Genomic DNA, 27,599 nt, shown 5'->3' with positions numbered 1-27,599 from the left:
TAGTCCATGAAACATCTGGGATTATATGTCCAGTGAATTAATTCTGATTGTATATCTACCATTTGAGAAATAACCACAAAAAATACTGCGAAGGCTACACCTTCAGAAGGACACACCATTGCCATTTCAGAGACTTCTTTGGAGCAGTAAATATGCAGTGTTTATGAAATGTGGGAGGTGGTGGAATATGCGTCAGATTCCCCAGTTATATATGATGGAAGTAATCCAGACTTTCCCTTTTGGCATCTTGTGCTATAACTTCTACTTGATTTTTCACTTTTTATTCTAGTGCCAACAATATGCCTAAGCAAGTAGAAGTCCGGATGCATGAAAGTCATTTAAATCCAGTGGAGCACAGATCCAGGAACATATGTGTGCAGTTCTGCCAGTCCCTCCACAGGAATCTGCTCCTGACTCTTACTGTCTTTGGTAAGCTACATCTGCTGCTCTGGACACTCCGTGTGTATCTGCATTTGCTCCTGTGGCACCACAGCCTCTGTGGTCTTCAGCTGTTCCAGCTGAACAGCCAGAGAGTAAATAGGATGCCCATGGGCACTGCTTGTGTAGTTCAGGTGAGAAGGGTTCTCCTGACACAACACAGAGCAAATCCATACCACTGAGGCACATTCTGTGTCTGGTTTGGAAGGGAGTGTGATTTAAACCCCTAGGCCAGTCAGGTCAGTGTCATTCAGGAGAACTGAATGTGCTACACCTTTTTTCTCTCACTGATTTGGGGGAGAAAAAAACCCCAAACTTCTCGAATTTTCCTTTTATCTCTCAGTTTACACTTCACTGGTTTTAAGGTTTCTCTTCCCTCTCTGTAGTTGTAAGCCAACGCTCCATGATCTCATCCTGAATATTGCCTCTGGCTTTAGCAACTTCCAAATACGGAACAGTTTGACATTTTATTGTGGTTCACGGGCTCTTTGCCTGTTTTTTTTTCACTGAAAGCCCAACAGCCATATGCAGCAAATTTGTAGACATACTCTTGTTACTGTTTGAAAAACCGGCTGCAGCTGGTCTTGAGCTGCAAATTTCATGTCCATATTTTCAGCCTGCAAAACCCCATACTGCTGCAGTGTTTGCCTTGAATCGTCTTTTAAAGGTGTACCTGATGCTGTCCCAAGAAAAAGTTTTAAATACACATACATTTTTCATTGTATCAAAGAGATACTTCATAGTCAGAGATGCTGCAGATCACAACACAAGCTTTACTATCAGGTTTTATTACACTTGGGACTTGGGCTTCTGATCAGGAAAAAAAAGGCATCCTGGATGTAAAATAAAATAACCTGTCCAAAAAGATCATGTTATGAAAGTAGACATGGCCTTTTTTTCCCCTAATCTGTGCTTTAACAGCCTCAGTTCTGAGAGGGAGGTTTAAGTTTTATCACTTTAGAAATCCACATAAATGATGAAGGGTTTGGTTGTGATTTGAGAACATCAGCACAAGGAGAAGAATGCAGAGCATCAAAAAAAGGAATAATACATGAGCCGTAAGAATCAAGTTTTCTTCAAAGATAGGTGGAGTATTTCACATCTGGCAGTTTCTCCCAATACCCACCTGCTCCTTTTTTTTGTTCTTCTTCCAGGTGTTATCCTGGGTGCAGTGTGTGGGGGTCTTCTTCGGCTAGCAACACCTATTGACCCTGACATCATCATGTTAATAGCCTTCCCGGGAGATATACTTATGCGGATGCTAAAAATGCTGATCCTCCCTTTAATTATCTCCAGTTTAATCACAGGTAAGATCCATTAGCCATAAATACTTTAAGATGCTTTCTACAGGTATCACCTGGTTTGCATTTTGTTATGTAGGAAGAATAATGGTGTGATCCTGTCAGCATTTTGCAGTTGCAGTGTGTATTTCAGAGTTAATTCCTGAATGACTTGGTTGGCTTTGTTATGTATATTGTCCAGTGAATTTATTTGCAAACACATGTGCACATGCTACTGTCAGAAATTTCTTAATGTGCTGTTTGATCTAATTTCTGGATGGGACCTTACAAATAAAATGGCATGACATTAGTGAGTCTAGCCTTCTTGAAGGTGTGGTGTCAGCTAGACCATGACCAGTGTGCAGAAGTCAAGGGCAAAAGATGGTAGAGATCTTCTCTATTTTTCAGAGTTTCAATTAGATGGAGTTTTAAATGCTTCTCTTTAAATTATTAGCAGTAGACACTGCACACAACTGGAGGGAGAAGCATCAGTAACCTGTCCAATGGTGAGAACATCCGAGGGATGAAAGTAGGCACCCACAGGAAGTCATTAAACTTTGAAAATTACAAAGGATTTTATTTTATAATTATTGAATTGGGTATTGAGTGTCAATGTTTGCTTTTTCTTAAACACCTGCAGGACTGTCTGGATTAGATGCTAAAGCAAGTGGCCGCCTGGGGACAAGAGCCATGGTCTACTACATGTCCACCACTATTATTGCTGCTGTGCTGGGTGTGATTCTGGTTCTGGCCATCCATCCGGGGAATCCGAAACTCAAGAAACAGCTTGGTCAAGGGAAGAAGAATGATGAAGTATCTAGTCTGGATGCCTTCTTGGATTTGATCCGAAACTTGTTCCCTGAAAATCTGGTTCAAGCATGCTTTCAGCAGGTAAGTCCTGCTCCTTGGTAATATTCTTTACATCTTTTACTTGCCAGGGTTGTCTACAGAGTTAATGTCATTATTTAGGTTAATCAGAGAAATGATATAAAGAGGAATACAGGTCTAAAGTCTTGAGCAAGTAAATGAAAGAACATTATTTATAGCTGCCTTGGTTTATCCTGTAGTTATTTTTTAAATTATTTTTTTTAAAAAAGTTTATTTTGTTATGAAGTAAACTTGAATTTTCTCCATGCTTTTCATACATTATCTATGGTTATGAATGCTGGCTTGGTCTTTCACCCAGGTTGAATTTTAACTTGGCTGTTAGTTACAGAGATGATGGTTCTGCAATGCCCTGTTTGGAATATATGGATGATCTTCATTCCAGCTCATTGCCAAAACTGTAGCCCAAACCCCAACCTCTCATAACCTCTATTGCTGTGTGAGAGTCTGGATGAAAATAGAAAATAGATGAAAATTTCCAGTGGGGAAATTAGATCCAAAGGGCTGACCCACCTACAGGTGGCTCCATTTCACCAGTTTTGGAGCATGCTGGGAAGGAAGGATGCTTGCACAATGTGCTGCTTGCTCTATAGGGAGACAACTTTGTCTGAAAGCTTTTCACCAGTGCTTAATCAAAATACCTTTACTTTAAGAGGTAAAATAAATTAAAAACATGCATTTCCTAATTTCTACTTAAGCAGATTTCTAAGCTGCTTTTTCCTCCAACAGAATTGTTTGAAAGTAATGCAAATAGGGTTTTTTGGGGTTGGGGTTGTTTTTTGATGTAACAGGATTTGTTGCCAAACTTGTTCTTAAGTGTTCCTGTGTGAAATGGCATGATAGCTTGTGCTGTGGTTATGGCCAAAAAATAAAGTAAAGAGAAGAGGGGGAAGGGAGTAGAGGCCATGGGAGAGTGGAAGAATGGAGGGTAACCTAAACTGCCAAAAGCCCTTGGATTGCTTCACTTCTTACATGGACTTCCACATAAAAACACATAATCCTTTGGGATTTAGAAAGAGAACAGTCTCAATATTTCCAAATCATCATGGGAATGTCAGTCATGTGGTCAAACTGTTGGTGGCTAAACATCACATGTAATGCAAAATGTATTTTTGCAAAACTGAGTGAAGGAAAGCAGGGTGCTTGTGTTTCTTCATCCTCTCCCTCATTTGAACTGTGGAAGAGAGGAAAATTCAATTTCTGGTCAATTGAAAATGGTCAATTATTTTGACAAAGGGGCAAAAACCAGAAAAAATAAGAATTAAGCTACCTGTGTCAGATAGGTTTTTTTAATAACATTAATCTTATTTTTTCAGTGTTACTGAAATGTTCAGGTTTCTTCACTAGTTATGGATCACCAATTTCACCAATTGTTTTGAAATGTAGTTAAAAAAAAAAAAAATCTGAGCTTTTTGGATTCAGTGTTTGACTTTAGCAGATTCCAGACTGATTTCTAGTGAAAACCTTTGCCATAAAGCCACATTTCATTTGTGAGCTGTGACTAGATGGAACTTGTGCTTCTGTTAGCCCTTAACTCCTCTGTAAGGAGCTGGGCTTTACTTTTCTCTCTCTTTAGAAGGAAAATTACCTTCTTTAATGGTGTCAGCATATATTTTCTTTCCTACATTCATACAGTCTCTCTCCATAGACACTCAGAGTTTCCAGGTAGCCTTAGGAGGAAGAAACGTTTTGCAGTAATGCTGCAAAGAGTGGTTCTGAAAGGTGCACAGCAATGGTGCTGTACAGTGTGAGGGGAGTTCTCTGTGCCTTCCATTGCCACCAGGCAAAACACAGTGAGGAGATTCATGAGCAGCTTTGGAACTGTTCATTTGCAAACTGGACTGTGAGCCGTCATGAGATTTCAGTCTTTCCTGAAGTTTAGCATGGTCCACAAGAAAGTTTAAATTTATAATGAAAATTGCTATTCCCGCAGACAGAAGATTTTATGTGCCATGAAAAACCATGGGACTATCTGTAAATATGACTGTACCATTTAAACAGCTTTCTAGTCCCAGATGTGTCAGAATATAAGCTTTATGTCATACTCAGCATTTTTAGAGACTCTGGCCTTGTGCAAAGGACTTCTGAGGATCTTTGAATTAAGTGACTGTAGTGGAATTTGTGAGTGAAGAGTCTCATGTTTTAAGTTTAATTTCCGTTACTCAATGCTTACATTCTGAATACCTCACATAAAAAACTGTGTTGACAACATCCCTCAGATAAAATTTAACTCTGAAAAAAAGTAGGCATGCAAGAATGTTAGATGGTTTCAGGACAACTGAAGAGTTTCTCACGCAAAGTTATGTAGGTTTTCTGTCTATATCCTCCTCTCCAGATTTAGGCAGCAGGTTTTAGAAAGAGAGATGTAAGGTATTTTAAAACCATAAGGCTTTAAACCATATGGATCAAATATGGATCATGATCTGTAGTACTACAATGTCCATGTCAACGGGAAAGAGCTGCAAATGCTCTTTGAAAAGCTAATGCACATTTTCTGTTACCTTGCTAAAAGGTGTTTGTAGGAGCAAGGGAAGTAGGGAGCAGGTGGGAAAACATGTCAGGCCAGTCACAGCTTCCAAACTGTTTTACCTGTCCCAGGACCATGAAGAGGTGGAAAAAGGGTCAAGGTGTGAAGTGGGAGGAAAACATCCCTTCTAAAAGCTGTTGCTTTTAGGGAGATCACAGATCTCTTTTTCCACTCCCTCCTCCCTTTTTTCCTAGCTGTAAACTCAAGCTCACTTCTCCTCCTACCACTCCTTCCCAGCTTTCCCTTTACCCTGCCTTTCATGTGCCAGGAGGGGTCCAAATGCATTCAAAAGCTGATACCTTCTTTTTTATCTATTACTCACAATCTTTTCATTAGAGACCTCAGGGGACTGTGTACATTCCATTTTGAGCTATTGCAGTCAAGAGCTCAAAAGGTGTAAGAGAAGTGTCGGAAATGTCCTAAATTTTTGATTCAAGTTAACCATCAAACTGGGATGACTTGAGCTGGACAGACTGTCCTGAATTACAAGCCTTACTGCAGAGTTGCTGCCATAACTGATCTTAGAGGCACTTGCCTTCTGGTGCTAAACAAATGGTATCAACCTGTAAGACACAGTCTGGGAAGCATCCTTTGTGAACTGCCTGGCCGAAAGAACTACCTGTAAAATGTTTCATTGTAGTGATAAAAAACATGCATTTACCATACTTTTCACACTAGAGTAATGAGGAAGACTCCCAGGACTTTGTAGCACTTAGAACTGTTGAAAAATAAACTTAGTTTTGGAAGAAGGGTAAGAGGCTGTGGAATGCATGTCTAATCCTTCAAAAATATAGCTCCCTGGAATTTCAAGTGAAGACTGTTTTTATTATTATTATTTCCTTATCTACCAAATGGATTGCATTCAGTCTGTTTCCATTCTCATGCTCCCTTCTTATTGCCTTCAGATACAAACTGTCACCAAGAAAGTGCTGGTGCCACTACCTGTTGAAGAGCCACCTAATGTCACTGATTCTGCTATTGCTATGGTGAATGAGACAGCACCACCTGAAGCCCAGATGGTCATTAAGAAAGGACTTGAATTTAAGGATGGCATGAATGTCCTGGGTAAGAACATTTTCTGCCTGTCAAATATGTACCTCATATGTATGTCACAGCTTTTTGCTGTGGCTAGGTGTAGTCAGTGTTGTCCAATCTGCTCTTCAGTGCACGTTTAGTCTCTCCAGATAATCGCCAAATGTTATTACCTACTAGGTGTCCTGTCCATTGGTCTCTGAGATACCACAGAAACCAGCAAGTGATTTGTTCTGGATTGGCAGCTTTGTGGTTGTGAATTGGAGTACAGTGGCAAAGCATGTAGGAGGTACCAAAAATATCCTTTCATCCTAGAAGAAGCTGACCTAGGCTAATACTAATGTGTATTGGCAAAACAGTATGGGGGAGAGCTTCAAGAGCCAGTGCTTCACACACCCCCTGATGGAGCTGAGCTAAGTTGTTTCCAGTGGTGTCTCGGATATGCTGAACTAATTTGGCTTGAGGCAGAGCTTGAAGTGAGAGGTGGAGTGTGAACCACACCACCCAAGAAAAATCCCAGAAAGACTTGAGACATTTCTGAGTCACAGCTCCCTCCTCCTTTCATCTTGGCTGCTGACCTTTACCAACTGCAAATGCCATCATGCCATCTTGTCTGGACAAGCCAGCAAGTGGAGGTGGTAGGAAAACTTTGCCTATCTCCCACCCTTTCCTGAAGCAACTATTCAGTCTGGGGTGGGGGCACATGAGAAACAAACATCTTCCACAAAACTTCTATTTTCTCTTCTGTGTCTAGAATCCCTGTTTTGTCAGCCCAGAGAGGAGTGCTCCTCCTTCAACTCCTTGCTTTCTGCATGTGGGTGAAGTCAGTCACAGATTAGCTCTCAATTTGTAGCCTCACACCTATGCTCAAAGATGCTCTGTGACAGCACGTCCACAAGGCTGAGGCTGACACCTCTCTGTCTATCGGTGTTGTCCTCAAAGTGGGACAGTATGTTGGGCTACCTAATCCCCTGCTTTCTCTCACCACTAGGCCATAACCTTTGAAGGGCAAATGGCCTCTTAACAGCTGCTGAACAGCTCCTGCTGACACAGTGGCTGCTGTCTGCAGACCTTCTTGAGGTGTTGGTGAGTTGGGTGGCTGCTTTGCTTAGATGTAGCGGAGATGATAGCATCTATAAGCTGATCTTGTTTTTCTGTGAAGCAGCCTGCTCTACAAGAGCCATGTATCCTGCCTGCCTTCATGGCTCTCATTCCATTCAACATCTGTGGGCAGAGAAGCCACTTTCAGAGTTGCAAGTTGGCATTTTGCACCATGAATGAGGCAGCAGCTCAGTGCCAGTGCTGTTACCCTCACCTGCTTTTTTCTCTCTTGGAATTCTGCTTATGCATTAAAATGAAACAGTTGTTCTGATGTGAGAGATGCATTACATTTAATGCTGGGCTTGTTTTGTGCAGGCTCTGTCATGGATAAGAAAAGATCTAGAAGCCTGAATACAATTCCTGCAGAAAAGAAATACACTGGGAAATTTGGTGTGGTGTTTTGACCAATGACTCTCAAATGTAGAGTTTTTTGGGTTGGTTTGGTATGGTTTGATTTGGAATGAAGAAGTGAAAATGTTGTGGGAATTTCCATCCAGTTTGAAAAAGCTGTACAAGCCAGGGAAATTCCTGCAAATAGGAACCAATCTGACTCTCATGACTAACATAACAGCTCATTTGGAATTAATGAACAAAACTACCTATTAACATTTTCTAATGCAGATTCTGAATTCCAGGAAGTAACTTGGTCTTTGAAAAGCTTTTCATCATTTCTCTACGCTCTGCAGCACACAAACATATGCTTCACTTCCCTATTCAACTGACTCAACAAAGATAGCTTGGTCCTAAAGAATGACTTTGTATCCAGGAAATTAGATTAAAAAAAAAGAAGAAAAATCTGGTTGCTAAACCCAGTGTGAAGATATGGGACAGCCTGTCTTTTCCCAGGGTACTGGCAGCTCAGATTCCCTTATCTTTGAATGCTTTTGTGTCCCAGTAAGTTTTTCCATAGGAATTTCCCAGATGAGTTTACACATTTGTTAAATACTGGACTCATATCATGACTGAAAATTTAGCCTCGAAGGATCACTGAAGATTCAAACCATCTGTCAGTATCAGTTAATAATCCAACTCTGGATGCTGAAAATTGCTGGATGGAAAAGGTTAGCATTGAAGAAATAGCTCCAAAGTAATCCATGACAGATGCATCAGTTGTTTTTTCACACTGATAGTCCAATACTCCAGATAATCACACCTCAGCATTTACATTTAGGAGCCAAGTGTTACCCAGATTGAATGCTACGATTTTGTATCCACTGATAGCCTTTTCAGTGAGATTAATCTGCTTATTGGCAGTTCTGTGATCAAGTGAAAAACCCACTTTCTCCTCCCACCTTCTTCATTTACTTCTGCCTTCTGCATTTAAGAGGAATACTCCTCGCCTGCAAAAGTTCTAGGCTACTTTTGCCTTTCCCTGCACTCCAGGACTGATTGGTCTGTAGGCTGAATCTGTCAAGGTGCTTTTGTAAAGCCTGAGAAAATTCCTCTTGGTTCCTAGCAACTGTTTTAACAAGAGAGTTATGGTGCGGCACTGTGTTCCCTTTCCCATTTACCAGAGCTCATGAGGTTTCTAATAGCTGCATGGCACTGAGAAGATTATTGTATATGTACTTTTTTGATGATCAGATCAATTCAGGGAGAAAAACCAACAAAACCATAGTTGGGCTGTGAAATTGGAATTTAGTAAAACATTGAAGAATCAAAGTTGTTCTGAATTTGATCATGGTAGTTCAGCATTAGTACATATTAAAAAGACCCAAGACATTTGTAATACCCTATAGTTCTGAAATCCTGTGCCATGTGCTCCAGGATGGGCCTGCTTGAGCAGGGAGGTTGGACAAGATGACCCACTGTGGTCCCTTCCAAATTTACCTAAACTGTGATTCTGTGCTTCTGTGAAATCTGGATTAGCAGATAGTATCAAGACATTGACTAGGTGCAAAAACTTCCTAAAAGCCTTCTTTTTGTCTTGCAATTTTTCCCAATAGGTTTGATAGGATTCTTTATTGCTTTTGGCATTGCTATGGGGAAAATGGGAGAACAGGCCAAGATGATGGTGGATTTCTTCAACATCCTGAATGAGATTGTAATGAAGTTAGTAACTATGATCATGTGGTAAGTTTTAGTTCTGACTTACAGCACAAAAAGATTATTTTTAAAAAGCCCTCTTAAAACCTTAATATAATGATGCCAGTTTGTTGTTAAAGAGTGTAATTAAATAGTTGACCGTTTAAAGCCTTGAAAGGTATATTAGAGCCACAGCAGCATTATTTCTATTTGGTCAGGATTACTTAGGACCCAGTTTGAAACATTTCTGAAGATTCTGTTCTTTGTGTACTGAAATACAACACATGCATGTACCAGCAAAGGCCTTCAAAAGCCACATTGATTATGGAAGTTCATAGGAGGACACCTAAGCAAGCAAGAATGCCCCACATAAGAACATCCCAGTCTTCCTGGGAGGTTAGCATAATCCCAGGGTATTACCTAGGAGGTATAATTACAAAAAAAGCCTTGAGACACACTTTATTCACTGTCTTTAGTAAAAATACTTTACCATCTAGTAAAATTACAGTAGTTTTCAGTGATGTGTAATCCCTTCACCCATAGTTTCTGCAGAAGGTGTCTTACAACCTTGCTGCAATGGGGTCACTGGAAGATACCTGCCCTGTTTTTAAGTATACCCATTTGTAATAATGGGGCCTGACGTGCCTTCAAGGAAGTCACTTTACCCAGTTAAGTCTGAGCCCTTGTTTACACTTCTGAGAGGGGATTATCATTTTGGTTCTTTCTGGTTGTTTTTTTTTTTAAGTGTTTCTTCTGAGTGCTTCCCCAGAGCTATTTGTATGCAGTGCCAAGCATGGCCATCTCACATAGAACCAGTTTTTCAGAACATAAAAATGCATTGCTATGTTTGGCATAGTACTACTGTGTTTCCTAGGTCTTTGAGAGCAGAAATAGCCACTCCAACACAACACACGTATCACGGCTCATTGCTACCTGGGATTGCATGGTGTCCCTGGGAGTAACTTCTTGAGTTACAAGGCTGCCCTCTTCTCTAGAGCTCGATGGACACAGTGTATAGGAAAGGGAGCAGGGTGTCTGAGGTGCAGATTGTCAGCACCACCAGTGTTTCAGAGGGACATTGTTAGGCAAGAGTGATGCAGACAGTAACAAGAGTGTGGAAATGTGCAGAATAACAGAAAGAACTTGAAGCGATGACTTTGCATTCCTGTTACGCTTCTGCTTTTCTGTAGATGATCTTGCTGCATAAAACCACAGTTGTTTTTATTCACAAAACTTTCAATATTTACTCAATCTCCACTCTGTAGAGAGATGGTGACTATACTCCCAGAACCCTCCAGGAGCTAGAATTTACTCTTACTTCACTTAGCACCATTTGGTCGACCCAAGACATAATACCCTGCCTACAATATAAACACTCTCTAGTAGTCAGTGTTGCAATGGCAGGAAATCATTCAAGTTTCAAGAAATTCACTGTAAATATTTATTTTTATTGATGTGCCTTTTCTTCTTCTTCTTCTCATGAAAAGAAAAGGAAATTGATGTTGGGAATTCCTTTTGTTCATCTCTGTTTAGAATTTTTAAAGACTTGTTGAGGCCAGAAGCAAGGGGGTTTTAGGGTGTGTTTATTAAGAAAAATGCACATCCTTATGCAGAGTTTTTATTTTGTTTTGCTTGGTTTATGATTTCTCAGCACAGACAGCTGTAACTCCCATGGCACCTACAGACTCTCAGGAGCATGGCACTGCTACACAAGCATAAAACAAATCAGACATCTGGCTCTGACACCATGTAACTCTCTATAAGAACTGTATTTTGTCAAGTTCATTGAAACGTGGCATTTTATGATAACTGGTATAACAGCTGGCCTTGCATTTGAAGTGATTGAAGTCTTTCCAGGCCTTGGGCACATTTCTTGAGAAACCATGAGATATTCAAACAAAAACCAGGAAGCACTTTTATCCTTAAAGTCAGTTTCCTTTGTATTGTTTTAATGACTGAGGAGACAAAAACCCTACTCTAAGTAACGAAAGCTTATAATTAATGAGGAATCCATAAATTAAAAAATATTTGTCTGAATTACTGAAAGAACATTGTGGAAACATTTTCAGCCTTCAAGATATAAATAGTTCATTTCAACAAATAATTTAACTGAATTAAATAACGCAATCCCATGAAACCCAGATAAACAATGGGTTGTCAAAGTTATGTATTACAAACAAATCTACACGACTCTTTATAATGATGCAAGCCTGTGTGACATTATCATATCCTTGTACAATGTTGTTTCAGGATCAAAAACTATTCAGGAAAAGCATATTCCATTTGATAGGATGGAAAATGAAGTAGATGGGGAATTTGCTGGAGATGGCCATTATTTTTTAAATAGATGTGAAAACTATCCCTTGAATGTCCATCAGTTCTTGATGTGCACCTCAGTGTTGAGCCTGAGAGCTCCCTACTCATCTCCAGTCTATATTTTGTTCAGCACAGTTTTTATGAGTACACTGCCAAGACGAGTTCTGCCTATGCTTGTTTTCTTTCTCCAGGTATTCCCCGTTGGGTATTGCTTGCCTCATCTGTGGAAAAATCATTGCCATCAAGGACTTAGAAGTAGTTGCTAGACAACTTGGCATGTACATGGTCACTGTGATTGTGGGTCTTGTCATCCATGGAGGGATCTTCCTGCCTCTGCTCTACTTTGTGATTACAAGGAAAAGCCCATTTTCATTCCTTGCTGGGATTTTCCAGGCATGGATTACAGCACTAGGCACAGCTTCCAGGTACACCCGAGAAATACAAGTGTACTTTATTTTGTAGCAGATTATTAGCTGCTGTTTAGGCATAGTACATCTGCTGTTCTGACCTTCTCTGCAAAATCATTTTATACCACTGAATTAAAACTATTTTTAATACAGCCATGTTTATATAAATCAAAATACCACATTCCTTCAGGATTTTCTAGAGAGGTTGTATAGCCACCTGCAGAGATTTGGGATTTGCCGTTTGCCAAATCACTCGTGCAAATTGTGTTAATTCTGTGTTCCTTTCCTCAACTAGGAAAAAGTGATAATTATTTGTTTTGAAAGCATGTTAAGACCAGTCCCATTGCATTCAAGAAAAAAAAAACCCCAAACAAACATTGCTAGGTTTCACAAAAGAAAGGAAAAAACCTCTCAGTTTGTACTTTAATCCATTTTGGCAAAATAATGGGACTTCAGTGAAAAGCTGAGCATTTTAGACTTGTTGCTAATGCACAGAACAGACACAGCAAAGTCTGTAAGTAACACAGCTCTCAGCAATAAATCCAATAAAATCAGAAATCGGTGTTTTGCAGTGGGGCAGTCAGTAGATCTTGTGTTGAAAGTGTTTTTCAGTTAAATACCATATTTTAAAGTGTTTTCCTTCAATATTTGTTTTATTTCTGAAGAAAATTTAATCTTCCATTTTAATTAAAAAGGGGAAAACAAAAAAGCCTAGTTCAAAACTGACCACCAGAAAAGTGAGCATTCTTGATTTGAAGAATGCTTTGAAAGAACTGTAATTCATCTGTCTTTGTGGGTCAGCCCAAACCATTCTGCTGAACAGCTTCTCGCCTGAGGAACGAGAGTCTCTGGGAGACCTTACTGGTCTGCACAAATATCTGGTGGGACAGTGCCAAGAAGATGAAGCAATGCCCATCTTCAGTGGTGCCCAGTGACAGGAAGAGAGGGAGTGGGCACAAACTGAAACACAGGAAGTACCATCTCAACACAATAAAACTCTTTTTGCTGTGATTTAATGTGACAGTGCATGAATGCTGGCACAGGTCACCCAGAGGAGTTGTGGAGTCTCCAGCCCTGGAGATCCACTAAACCTGTCTGGGCACTGTCCTGGGGAATGTGGGAAACCTGCCCTCGCTGCCCATGCCTTGAGCAAGGTGGTCAGGACGTGTGACCTCCAGAGATGCATTCCAACCTCAGTAATTTTGTGGCTCTGTGATAAACAATGTTGGCTTATAGGAGATCTGGTCTCCCAAGAATTTTAATAACTGACCCTTTACCTAAGGCTTTTGTTCATTGAAGCATTTGAGTTTCCACTTCAGCAGTATTTTTGGATGAAGGTGTTTTATTTTGAGCAAGTGAATGCAATGACCTCAAATATTCCCACAAAAGCAAGGCATTGTGTGTCTGTGCAAAGAGCTGTTATCTTCCAGCCATATTTTACATCTTTTCCTATCCTCCTACTGTGTTTCACATCCTTTCTTCCTGTCCTCCAGTGTCTAGGAACAACATGGGTTGTATTTTTTTGTCTGGCTTTTTCAGTCCTTAACACCATACCAATTTCTCCATTTAGAGCAAATTCACAATCAAAGAAATTTAAAATTTGTCTCTACACTCACAGGTCTGTGTATCAGTGTTACAGTCTGGTTCGTAACATTACTAGAAATGTCTCTGCCCAAATTAAGGTGTAAACAAGACTATATGCCAAAAACAATAGTATGGATTTTACTTAACAGTAAATATGAGAGAGAGAGACAAGGGAAGGAAGAGAGAGAAATAGAAAAGAGGTGAGAGGACAGAAAGAGAGATGAGAGTGACAGATTAAAGAAAATATCACCACTCTCTGGATCCCACCAGCATCCCATTGATGCTGTCCATCAGGTCACCTTGGTGGTGAGGGTCCCCCGAAAAACATAGAATCCAATGGATTACTACACGTTCAGGCCAGGTGGGAATGCCCAGGTACTTCCCCCGGGGAGGGGGACAGTTTGACAGTCTCTCGCAGCAGACTCTGGGTCTCTTGCATCATGTGCAATGCTGTGGTGCAAGGCCTCAGCAATGAGTCTGAAAAATTCATCCAGGCACTCTCAAGCTCTCATCCTACATCAAGTCATGTTCATGTCTTGGCCTCAGTCTCACTTCCAGCTAAATGTAGGCCTAATTTAAAAATCGTCTAAAAACGGCTTGAATCACAGCAGGAAGTGGAAGTAGAAAATGGAAACTGGTATTAGAATTTCTGATTTTGCTCCCATATATGTATATTTTGTATTGATTTTAATTATGTCTTCTTTATGTTTTTTGCTTTCTCTCCCTAGTGCTGGAACGTTGCCTGTAACATTCCGGTGTCTTGAAGAAAATCTTGGCATTGATAAGCGTGTAACAAGGTTTGTTCTTCCTGTTGGAGCAACTATTAACATGGATGGAACTGCCCTTTATGAAGCTGTTGCTGCCATCTTCATAGCACAGATGAATGGGATTGACCTGGATGGAGGCCAGATAGTTACTGTGAGGTCAGTTCAAAAGACTCCTTTGTTTCTACAGACTGTAAAATGTGAATGCTTCGGGTTGGATGTCTTCTCAGTAGCTGAGTTGTCTCAGTTGGATTCACTATGAAATCCGTGGATTTCTAATAATGCTATACAAATGAACGTTTTATATATAGGTCCTGGTTCTCTGGTGACGTGTTTTCTATCATTTGCAGCCTTAGTGCATGCTGGTGGTGTTTTACACTTCTGCAGTTGACAACTGTCATGGTTTAACCTCATGCGGACACCAAACCCCAGACCCAAACAGCCACTCGCTCACTCCCCCACCAGCAGGATCAGGGAGAGAATCACAAGAATAAAAGAAAACTCACAGGTTGAGACAGCAGTAGTTCAACAAGGAAAGCAGAAACAGTGCACACAAGGAAAGCAAAACAAGGAGTTAATTCACTGCCTCCCACGGGGTGCACAGCCATCCCCAGGAGAGCAGGGCCCCGCCATGCGTGACGGTCACTTGGGAAGACAAACAACATCACTCCAAACTCCCCCTTTCTCCTTCTTCCTCCCACTTTATACACTGGTGGCATACGATGTCACATGGTCTGGCATGTCCCTTTGGTCAGTTGGGGTCACCTGTCCCAGCTGCATCTCTCCCAACCTCCTGTGCACCCCCAGCCCCCTCACCACTGGGACTGTACAAGAAGCAGAAAAGGCCTTGGCTGTGTGTGAGCCCTGCTCAGCAATAACAAAAACATCTCTGTATTATCAACCCTGTGTTCAGCACAGATCCAAAACACAGCCCCATACCAGTCACGGTGAAGGAAATTAACTCTACTCCAGCCAAAACCAGCACAGAAAACAATGTCAATTGTAATATAAAGCATTCTCTGTCCAGTGAAATGTTTTGGGTTTTTTTTAGTTTAGGGGTATGCTACAAGTCATATATGGGGCATTAACTTTCTAGAATATATCTGTTTATATACACTAGAAGAAAAAAGTATACCTAAAAAACCTGTCTATGTGTTTATGTTTGCCTGTACTTTTTCTTTGACTTTGGTGAACAGGAAAAACATAATGAACTGAGGGTGAGCTTGTCTGTAGCACGGTCTGGATACTCCCAGACCTTTTATCTCTAACCCAGCAAATATTAACTGTAGTCTTTTAATATCAAATTGTCTTACCCAGAACAAAGCTGAGCATCTGTAAGGACAAAAGAAAGTACCCATTAAAAAAGGATAAGAGTGATTGAAGACTGTTTACTGTAAGGGAGCTTTAACTTGATGTAGACAGCAGGTCTAACATTTTGAATAGTTAAAATGGAAACCACACGTGAAGGCTGCCAAGTTTGTCTTCTTCCTGTAGTTTTCACCCACACAGTTTTCTTTTATTAAACCTTTTTAACACTAAAGAAACTCCTGCAAAGGGATGTCTAATTCTATGTTTGTTGCCCAGCTATACTAGTTCCACATTTTCCATTCATTTACTTCCTGTCCTGGCTCCTGAAATAGTAAAGCCAAGTTTGTAAATGGTTCAGGGCTGCTTCTAATGAAGGTGGATTCTAGACCTGCATGATGCATATCTGTTCCTAAAACTGAAAACAGTCATTTCAGACATGCCACATATTAAACTAAATTGAGACCAGGGAAATTCAAATCAGGAATCTGCTGTTGTCCAGGAGATTTGTTAGGCTTGAACCTGAGTTATTCATCTTCTCTTCCTCTGAGGGATTGACCAATTGGCTCTTCCTGATCTCACCATTTCAAGGCTGGCATATGCAGCTTTGTGACTGACATTTACAAAGCAGGGAGCAACTTTGGTCTGTTTGTAAAACCACTGGTTTTCCTCTTCATGCATTTTTGCTACAGCAATATGACAAGAACTATCCCTTGAGGTGACAATACAAATGAAGGAAAGATTATTAGGTTTTGTCTGGTACATGCACTTTGTGATACTGAGAATATTCAAATGACCCAGACATAACATCATAAAGACTAATTACCTTTTGACCAGTCTTAGTTACTTCATACTGGTCATGTAGTTCCTCTGATTTCCTGTATTCTTTGGGAAAGGATGATCTTGGAAATGGTAGCTGAGCCAGGTTCTGTTTAGTTCTGAACAGTGCTAGCTTCATTCCCCTCCAGGTCTGTAAGTTCTGCTGTGGGAAGGTAGGCAGGAGCATTTCCTCACAGAGCTTGGAAGGAATGCCTTACCAGTTCAGGCTGGAAGTGCCTGAGGATCTGGCATCACGTGCAAAGCCTGACAGCAGAGCAGAGCATCCTGCCTGCACACCTGCTGGAACTATCTGGGTGTTTAGCAAGCCAGGTTGCACTGTAACCCAGACACCTGACAAACACACTGCAGCCTGGGTCAGACCCAGCCAGCCAGCATCTGGCAGCTCTAAATCGGGCTAACATCCTCATAGATGACTTCTGGGGCTAATGGGCAAGTATTTCCTGCATAGTTTGTTTCTCCCTACTTCTGTATTGGAAGCACTTTCAGGTTTGTTGGGTAGGAGTTGTGGGGTGAGCCCCTGCTCCCTCCAAGAAACCCAAAGAAAATGGTACCCGCTGTGGTGTAGTTCACTGCTTTTATCTGCTAAGGCTCTCCCACAGCCCAGTTTCCTGGGCATTTTTTTCCAGACAGCCCAGTCATGGAAGTTTTCTCTGTGTCAAGCGAAGTCTCCCCAGAGACAGAACCTCCCTCCATTTTCTGCCTCCCTAACACGTGGCATGTGTTAGGGCTTTCAGCATGTGTACAGCCCCTACAGTAATTTTTCACTTCATGTATAACATATGTTGAGGCATAAATAAAAGTCAGATTGGTCCCTCTCACCCACTTTCCTTTTTATTTACCCTCCTCCTCTCCCTCTTCTTCCGCTTCTCCTTTTCCTCCTTCTCTTCCCTGTTTTTCTTCCCTTGACTTGCTCTCTGACAAATTTATTTTCCATTCTTTATAGGACTGCCCAGTGATGTTGATATTTGTTATGGTCTGTGTTGTATTTTTACAAACCTTTGAAGCTCAGACATTCATTCTACTGATCTTTATCAAAATATAAGAGGCAAAAACAAACACCTGTTTGGATTTATTAAACAATCAGATCAATTTTGCTTTTTCATCTAGGGTGATTTGTATCCAGGCTTGGTGCACCACTGGCTTGTATTTTGCGAGTTTTGGATACCAAGACTTTTATTCTTCTGTATTTAATAATAACTGCTTTCTCTCAGCCTTTAATTTACAGTTCAGTCTTTAGGTAATGTAAATAAACAGAAATGAATCGCCCTGAAAATTCAACCTGTAGTCACCAAACTTTAGCATGTCTGGATGGTCAAAACTCAGGATTCAAAACCCTGGATGTGTCGTCTGTGGAGTTCAGAGAACACAACGACACAGATTTGAATGTCATAACTAGCTTGCAGAGAGCCCTCTTCCAACTCTTGGAACAAACCATAGATCTGGCCTACCCCAGTAAATATTTTTAGAGAAACACATGAGTGAAAAATATGACCTGAGCTTACCTTGATTTGTCCTATGCTTGTTAATTTTATGGGAAAAACACACTAAAAATTTGACCTTCCTAATGATCACATGAGTATGCAAGGAAAGTGTATGTTCCTCTTCTTGCTACTGCCATTTGATTTTTGTTTTTGCAGTTTGACTGCCACCCTTGCAAGTGTTGGAGCTGCCAGCATTCCCAGCGCGGGACTTGTCACTATGCTGCTGATCCTGACTGCAGTGGGTCTCCCTACCCAGGACATCAGTTTGCTTGTTGCTGTTGATTGGCTTTTGTAAGTTGAGCTGACTCTGCTGCTTGGTGCAGAAAAAGTAGTGAAGTAATGTTTGTCCACAGTGCTTTCCAGCCATTGGTCTTTAAGAACTTTGAGTCTCTCCTCCACAGATAAAGGAGGAAATGGGGTGTTACCCCCATAGTGAAGTAGGAGACACTGAAAGCAGCTTCTCAGCTGTTACTGTTACAGAGCTACTGAAGTCAGTTTCTATGAGCAAAGGGTCTTCTTGGCACACTTGTGAGCGCACACTTTTGTATTATCTTCTTCTTAATGATGCCTTTCCATCATTCAAGAGCAGTTTTCTAATCTTTGCTTTCATGTTTCTGTTTATTATGGTTCTGGTCTAAAATGAAGGATGAACGCTGAAAATGTAAGTTCCATCAGGATGTTGCCAGCAAGTTATAGGGTGATTTGGGATTTGTAGCATCAAATGTTTTATACTAGTTGGGGGGGAAAGTCAGTTTCTTTTCGTACATAAGAAAGTAAAATACCTTTAAAAAGAGTCTGTTCTAGGGCAGGACAAAGACCAAAGACAAATAAGAATGAAAACTGAAATAAAGACGGTAATTCCCTAGTTTCATTTTACTGACAGCCCACTCAAACTGGAAAGAATGGCTTTCATTTCCAAGGACTTGTGATCAAAGTCCTCCATTGTGATCAATGACCTCCAGGCCACTGCAGGTCCTCCAGCAAGAAACAGCTAACCCACAGATTGTTTTCTGAGGCATTTAGTCTTCAGTACTTGAATACAGAAGCTGTAAATACAGACAGAGGGTATGCCAAGCCACATCCTTTCTTTTGCTGATATTTGACAGCTTGGATATCTTTCTGTCATCTGTGCACAGCTGAAAGAGACTCAGTAGCCATTAAGTTGTACTGGCCCCTAGAGAGACTTTCACATTGTCCTGTACTGCTGCAGCACAGTACGTTCTGATATATTCTGGTCAACAGCCAGCTCTCTCTCCCCTAGTATTCTTTTAAGTAGTAAAGATGTTTGGTTTTGTTTTTCCAGCTGTGGTGCCCAGAAAGGGAGACATAAATATAACTGTACTATTTATGTGTTTTCTAGCAGCCTCAGCTGCCTGCTTCTGGTACCTTTCAGTCCCAGATACACAACCAAAATTATGCAAGAAGAAATAGCAGAGTTGAGAATGTGCATGTGCAGATAAAATAGAAGTTTAATTTTCTGTCATTATCTTTTGGCTTATTGAGAAGAGGTCAAGAACTTAATCAATCCTGACATATATTTTGGGTCTACTGGCGTTCTCTATCTGTCACTAAGAATTTTAAAGGCTAACATGCAGCTCTGATTTCTGCTTCAGGCAAAAATGAAAGAGGAATTTACAGCTTGAGGAGGCAAAGGGAAAACTTGACTTATATAATGTTATATATAACTGAATTTCATGATATGATGCAGAATGGTTAAATGAGAGGGTGCAGCAGGCAAAGTACAGCTGGCATAGGGAATGATGTGATATTCAGTGGGTTTATTGTATTTACAATGTCATAGCTGAAAGCAGGAAAGTGATATAGGAATCTGCAGCTGGAAGAAGGAGAGAAAAAAAAAAGTAAAAATATATTTTAAGTATCTGTTTCTCTTGGTTCTCAAAGTAAGGCAAATAGGTAGGTTTCTGCAGCTGGTAGGAGGATGTGCAAAAGGAGCCTGTGGTTTGTTTGGTTTTTTTAGGGAAATGTATTTTTAAAATATTCCTGTGGACTGAGCAGCTCTTCCCACACCAGCAAGCCTCAGAGCTGTAAGTTTATCAGCAGTTCTGATGCACTAGTGGGTGTTGTATTTCATTCTCAGCTTCAGCAGCATTGTTCCCACTGGCTAACCCAACCTTGCTTAGGAAATGAAAACTTCTGTACTGCGGAGCTGTAGCAGTGATGAATGTATGTAGAGGAAGGATAGCAATTCTGAAAGAAGTATTTCAAGGTGTCTTTCCAAAATAAATGGAGGGCAAGAGAACTTGCAGCCCAAACGGTTGGGTTTGGATCCTCCTGGCCTACAATTAGCAGTGCAACTGCAACTGTGATTCAGAACTGAAAAAGGGAAAAAGATGAGAAAAGAGGTGAAAAGCTCTGTGTCGTGCCACTGGTGCTGCAAACTCAAGACACTGTCTGTTGGTGAAAGTGTTGTACTTATTAATCTGTGTTCAACAACTAATAGCTTCATTTTCCATCTTCTGGTGGCTGTGTTACAGTAGCCACAATGATCTAATCAGCTATGAAAAATGATGCTGCTGACATTACTATGTTAAGAAAAGGCACACAAGCCAACTTTTGAGCAAGCTTTTGCACACACAAACCAGACCTGAAGAATTTCGGAAATGAAATGTCATAAAAACATATTTTCTTTACTTACAAACACTGCCTTCTCCCAATTCTTCAGATCATTAAATAACGTTAAAGCAATATTTCTAACAGAATGTAGAAGAGAAAGTTAATAAAATATTTAAGACCCAGTTCCAGCCACTTTTCTGGAACCCATGGGTAAATGCAACCAACCATGTAGACATACTTGGAACAGCCCTTCAATAACATTTAAATTTGAGGTAAAAAATGGGTTTAAAAAATGTCTTACTCTATGAGTTTTTCAATATTTTTGATGAAAGCAAGTATCAGAACATCAGTTCATTTTACAGTACTACCACCACCTGAGACTGTGGTCTTACCAAACCACTTTTGCATGATTTGGTCATTGTGTAACACAAAGATGACTTTATGTCAAATCCTTAAACTTGGCACTCTCTCCTTCAGACTGGAGCTGAAAGGTTTCCTTATCAATTTTTTCTCAAGCCTCTCCAGTATCTGTTGGGTTGTTAAATCTTTCTACCTCCCATGCATACATACCCAGTGTAAGCTCTTTCACCAGGCAAGTTTCCCAGGATTTCACAACTCTTACAGTTTCTCAGTTTAAAACCAAAGACAACACAGCAGTGACATTTAATGGGACAGTAATTATATGCCAACAGATGGAATAAAATGAGCTTATTTTGCTTGAGCCACAAACTGGGTACTCTCCAGATGTGAGCTGGCAAGCTTAGTAAATATCAGTGGTACGAGATTAGTGGTATTTTGCAGCAAAGAGAGAGGAATTAGGGAAAATGAGCTTGGGCAGCTGATCCGGTACTTAAACCTTCATTCAGTAACTCAGAAATAGATTGCTTCAGTTCTGACTCTGTGCCTTGGCTCAGATCTAGATTCAGAATATTAAGACCTAGTTGAAGTCTGGATGTTATGAACAGGCTCTAGACTGCAACTTTCCTACATTTATGTTGTTTACGTTGTCCCACTTGCCTGGAATTAATTGACTGGTTGATTTGAACAAAAGAGTAAGTACAATTGTCTTTGTTCTTCGTAGGGTGTTTTTCATAGGATGTTCTTCATAGGGTGTTTTTTGCCCCAAAAGAGGTCAGTGGCACTTTGCTGTTGATTCCTGACAGCTGAGACTTTGCCCTTTCTGTTGTGAGGAACTTCCTGGCTTCCTTTGGTTTGCACAGTGTACCATGTTGTGCATCAGTGTGCAGTTTGTACTGCTGAATCTCTCAGCTAGTGGTATGTGTGCATGAGCTGGAGCATCTCCTCAAATGACCCTTTCAGAATTTGAATTCTGCCTCAATTATATTTATGTATTCTCTCTACCTTGTTTTTTTGGCATCCTGTACTATCTCTCTGTCATCTGGCATCAGTGAATCCTTTCAAAATTTACTACCAGTCATGCAAAAAAATTAAGTAGGTGTTCTTTTTGTAGAGTTGTAATGCCAGGTTCAGTGTATTTAATGGTCTTAATTAAAAATCACTCCAGAAAGTCTTATTTTCCTATTTTACCACTCTGACCAGGTTTAAAATAGTCTTCACAGGCATTGGATGAGAACTGTATAAAGCATTTAATTTGTGTGAAGCAGAACTGGAAGGATGTTTCCCTCCTATAGGTTGTTGGTTTGTTTCTCGGGGGAATTACTGTAGAGGTTTTTTTCCCTTCTGGGTATTCCTTTGAAGCCAAAAAGAGAAAATTAACTGCTTCAGCAAAGATATTACACCACAAAGTCTTTAAATATGTAAGCCTGATAATGCTGAGAGGGAGAGGAGAAACTTGAATGGGACTCTAATTCCACAGCTGAGAAAGGCAGATTTACCGATGTGTAGAGCAAAGATGTTAAAAAGGGCTCAAAAATTTATATGGTCATGAATAAGCATGAATAATGAATGTTTATCAGTTGACATTTTATATATTTAGATGTTTTCTTCTTGGTGTTCTACAGGAAAAGGAGATGTCACGCAAATCTAGTACTAGAAATACTAGAAAGGTTGTTTTGAAATTAATCACTGTCTTGGGAAATGAGGTCTTACATGCTAGCTTTTGTCACTTGGCAAATGTCCACACTATTAAACCTGGCCATTTTGTTTAAATGAATTTTCATGAATATACTTCTGAGAATTAATCAGTGTAGTCATTTCTCTGACCTATTTGGCAAAGCTAGACTCAATTGCTTTAAGTCAGTTTAATTTGCAACCCTTGGTCAGAAGGTTTTTAGGAGTTTTATATTTAGTGCAGATATGAAGAGGCAAATGAGACTGTAAATGATTTCAACATGTGTGCTGCATCAGGGAAGATAGCAGGACTCAGCTCCCATTTTTGCAGAATTTTGGTCAGATGTGGGGCAGAATTCTGAATTCAGGGAAAATCCACAACTGTGACTTCACTGTTGACAGATAGAGCCACACTAAAGACAAGACGGGAGAAAGGTGGCATGTCTGCTTAACGGCATCCTGACCAGAAAGTGCCAACAAACATATTTTTTTGTAATGAAGCATGTTAGCCTCTCTTGGCACCCTCCTACAGTGAGGGGCACTTGTTAGTGAAATGCTGTCACAGGCTCATAATTTTGTAGGCCATGACCTATATTTGGATTGCTCATATGCCAAGCTCTGGCACACGTAGTGTGAGTGGGCATGCTGCCACACCAACAGATGGCCATCTGTAAAGATGGTGCCAGAAGAAGAGCTTCAATGGCCTAAGCATTATGGAGATATTTCAGGCATTTTTGTTCCCCATAGTTTGCTCACTAAGAGTAAAGGGAGAGGCCTTCTGTTAATTCATACTAGAAATGAGAACAGCTCATTAGATCCAAAATCCTTTTCTCTGGCTGCATTAAGTTCAGTGCTCCAATAAATTCAGATTAAACAAAGGGCAGTGGTGTGAGCTGGGCACCCTGATACTGAAACTTCCAGCTCCAGAAGCCGGCACTGGGGGACGTCAGTCAAGCACGGCTCTGCAGTTTGGCTGGGATCTAGCATACGTTCTTTGCCAAACTCCACGAGAATAAGCAGCTGGGACACGGCAGTTTGAACATCCTCCCTGTCTGAACAAGTCCCTTGGGAAAGCCAACTTCTCCCATTTCCCTTGAAAGCTCCCATCTCTCGTTCAAAAGATACCGTAAGCTTCCTGAAATGAGTGCAGTTAACTGTACCAGAAACAGGGCTGCCATGCCCTACTTTTTCTTCCTCTCATACCATTCAGCCTCTGCCTTTTCCTTCTTTTGTAGGGACCGGATGAGAACATCAGTCAATGTAGTGGGGGATTCTTTTGGTGCTGGCATTGTCTACCACCTTTCCAAGGCAGAACTTGACACCATTGATTCCCATCACAAAGGGCATGAAGACATTGAAATGACCAAGACTCAGTCGATCTATGACGACATGAAAAATCATAGGGAAAACAACTCAAACCAATGTGTTTTTGCAGCTCACAACTCAGTCATGGTAGATGAGTGCAAGGTACCTTTCACATTTATGGATATTGAGACATGTATATAGCACTGCATGCTTTATTTTATCTTATTTTATAACTTGCATGTATTTTTCAAATCATTCTGCAAATAACAATGTGACAACAAGGTCCATGAACCCCAGACATTTTGAATGTGTTTGAGCAGTTCAAAAGATGTTTTTTTGCACTCTTCTTAAAACTTGTCATTTGATGGGAAAAAATCATGTACTTTGTTTACATATCAAAAGGCAAGATGCAGCGTATTATGGAATATGCCAAGACACAGAGAATATGGCATCACCTTCTATGGACATTTACTTAATTTTCTGTGGCAACAGAGAACTTAATTGCCAACCCAAATGAAGGATGGCTGCAGTTCAGATGCAGGTGTTGTCACTTGCTGACTGCCTTCATGATATGCTGTTCAGAGGTCGACGCGTTGAATGCGCTTTAGCGTGAGAATGCTCCTGCACTCACACAGCATGCTTCTGCTTCGCTTCCATCAGCGTTCCTTCCCCAGGCACTAAGGCACAATCACTGTATTCCCTCTGTAACCCTTGCTGTAACTAACATGCAATATTAATACGAATAATAACGTCTAGATCAGAGTGAAGTGAGCTTGAGCACCCCCACCAGCTGAATGAGAAGACAGTTCAGGAGATTAGTGGTTAAAAGTTCGTTAAGAACCCACCAATGGGATGGGGCAGTTTAAAATCCAGAGAGAGATTTTGAAAAGGAGGAGAAAAGAGAGTGAAACAAGGTGGAACTTCTAATTTCATAGTCCTTTTTTTGTATTTATTAATGCTCCAGTCTGATGCTGTACACTGTCTTTGAGACAGTGGGGTTTGCCAATCAGCTTACCTTAGCCATTTATCCAGACAGATTTTCTTATATCTTCCAGCTGCCACAACTGAGCCAGTATCTAGCTGTGAATGACTGCACTAAGTCCAATAGCAGATCACCATTTATATTGGAAATATAAGTCCTATATTACGATTTTCACTTGTCTCTAGCCTGGCTGGAAATATTCTTTAGAATTATTTTTTTTCCTAATGCTACTTCTTGAGAATGCAGGCCAAACCTGGTTTTTCAGGGGAAAATATAATACTGAATTCAGAAAAAAAAAACCAAACAGCTTTCATCCTATTTTCAGTTTTTCCCTGAATGTTCCCAGGTTTCAGTAAAGTGATTTTTTTTTTTTTTTTTTTTTAATCATGCATTTTTTCTGACATGGCTCTCTCATTTCTCTTCAGACCCACTCTTTTTCCATGAGAAAAATTTAAAAACTAAGATCTGAAATGGAAAGAGAATATATGCTTACATAAAATTGAAAATTGTCATTAATTTATATTTCTCAAAAAAGGGAAGGACACAAGACATTAAAATTTGAAGAAGAAAAGAAACTGTCTGGAAAGAAAGATAGAAAGCATGTGCACACACACTTTTTGGATAACTTCTTTTGGAATTTTTTGAACACTGTTTTTAAGTTAAATAGACAATGCTGATTTCAGTAGGTTTAAGAGTCTGTTTGTGGAACTGAATACTGATGATTTTATCTGCTCCCTGTCTCTGAGATTTGCACAGAGATCCAAGTCAAGTTAGAAAGTAGTAGCCTGTTGGTGCAATCAATACTTGCTGCACTTCCTTTTCTCTTCCGTTTCTCATATCATTTCCCTCAGCTGAGGCAATAGCTTGCCTCAAAAACATGGATTAATGGTGCTGTATGTCATCCTAAGCATACCCTTTAATTCAAGTTTGGGACCAGTGATTTATGAGCTAGAAATGTTTGTCCTTTTAAATTGTTTTAGGTTTGGTCTGCTCACAGTCTCAGTTTGCTCTTTGAAACTCATGAAAAGAGCCAGGCTTTACTGGATTGAGCACAAGACTGACTTTGAGCAGCCCACTTCTCTTTTCTGTCTGCAAGCTGCCAAAAGGATGTGTTGTTGGGACCTAACTGATGAGCTATGAATATATGCTGACACTTGCAAAGCATTTGGATCATGTTGAAGTGGTCTACAACTCCCAAGTGTTAGACTTGCAAAGGCAACAGAGTGTAGGATCTGGGGCTTCGAAATAGCTGCTAAATCTAAAAAGACATCTCTTCATCCTGTCCAATGCACTGGTGGGTTGAAAAGCTTACTGCAACTCTGGTCAGGATATGGAAAAGCTGATCTACTAGAATGCCCTTTCTATTTACTTTCTGTAATATATTCCATGTATAACACTAGTAGTTTATAATTTTGCATGGTCATTGTACATAATTAATAAGTAGTTTACCTTTATATGGGGTTAGAGTGGTTGTTATTGCATGATATTTTTGAATTTTTTTATTATCGTATTTCACATGACTCTGTGATTTTCATTTCTGAATAAGCTGTTCATTCCTGTACTTGCATGTTTTCCCCTTCCAATTATCTAAGAAAAAGCTTGACTTTGTTTCAAAGATCAGTGCATTTTGTCATGTTTCCATGTCCCAATGCTTCCATGCATCCTGTTTATCCAGCATGGGGAATTTCAGCTCTGTCTTTAAGTTTTCAATTGAAGCTGAAGATGTTAACTTACAAGGTAAGTTAGGAAAAAGTAAGCCATCCATTTAGAATTAAATGAAAGATACTCTCACATTATCAAGATCTACAATACTTTTGTAAAGTTAAATTGACATTTTACCTTTTTTGATTTTTGATTATTTAAAGTAATTTGGCTGGAGATACCTTTCTTGAAACTCGGGTTCATTTATACTGATCTCTGGAATGGAACATACGACACGCTGTTCACTGTGAGTTGGTAGATCTCTACAGGTCTTCTACCATACTTAAAACCTAAAAATTCCAGCATGTATCTTTACAGGAAAGAGTGAGGTTTTGCTGTACATCATGTGCGACCAGTTTAGCATTACTGTGAATTTTTAATTGGACTATAGTCAAAATATTTCACTACATTGTTACAGTGGTATGATGAACAATGCGTTCACAACGTGTCTTTTCTCCCGTTTCTTTAAAGGTGGTGTAATTGTAGGTGAGTTTGTGTAGAGACATACCTCTGATTATTCTGGCCTTGCATATTTTTCATGTTGTTGCATCAGTTACACAGCTTTGCTAAGGAATTCCACTGAAAAAATATGATTTTCTACACTAAAAAAATAAATAGTCTGTTTTTGAAATAATCCAGAGAAATCTACAAGGGATAGAAAGGAGTAGAATCTGACATATTAATTTAAAAAAACCTGCAGTGAAGGTTAAGAAAATGTGGAACATTTTTCTACTACTGATGTTTTCTAGTCATTTTAATAAATAAATGAACAGGAGTGTCACTATTTGGGAGTGTTGTGAATTCTGAATAAATATATTTTACTTATATAGTAAGTGACAGTGCATGTAATTCCTGCAAATATCATAACCTTTCATATAAAACTCACTACTTTTCTTGTCAAAGTGCCTTGGCCTTTAAGTTGTTTGTTGATGATAATTACTTGCAGGTAACACTGGCAACCAATGGCAAATCTGCAGACTTCAATGTTGTTGAAGAAGAGCCTTGGAAACGTGAAAAATAA

General features: G+C 40.0%; 1 protein-coding gene across 1 annotated transcript; it reads left to right on the top strand.

Moving 5' to 3' along the window:
- Positions 1–293: 293 nt before the first annotated feature.
- Positions 294–27,599, top strand: SLC1A2 (solute carrier family 1 member 2; the record flags this gene model as incomplete). The annotated part of the gene is made up of 10 exons (XM_082284331.1): positions 294–429; positions 1,593–1,745; positions 2,359–2,609; positions 6,036–6,195; positions 9,210–9,336; positions 11,796–12,029; positions 14,324–14,518; positions 18,142–18,276; positions 23,826–24,057; positions 27,525–27,599. Exons 1-10 carry the CDS (start codon positions 300–302, stop codon positions 27,597–27,599), a joined length of 1,692 nt encoding a protein of 563 aa, XP_082140457.1. The 5' UTR covers positions 294–299.

The sequence above is a fragment of the Coloeus monedula genome (genome assembly GCF_965178545.1).
Source record: "Coloeus monedula genome assembly, chromosome: 6".
NCBI classification, from domain to species: domain Eukaryota; kingdom Metazoa; phylum Chordata; class Aves; order Passeriformes; family Corvidae; genus Coloeus; species Coloeus monedula.
Note: the sequence above shows the minus strand (reverse complement) of the source record. Positions and strands in the feature narration are given on the sequence as shown.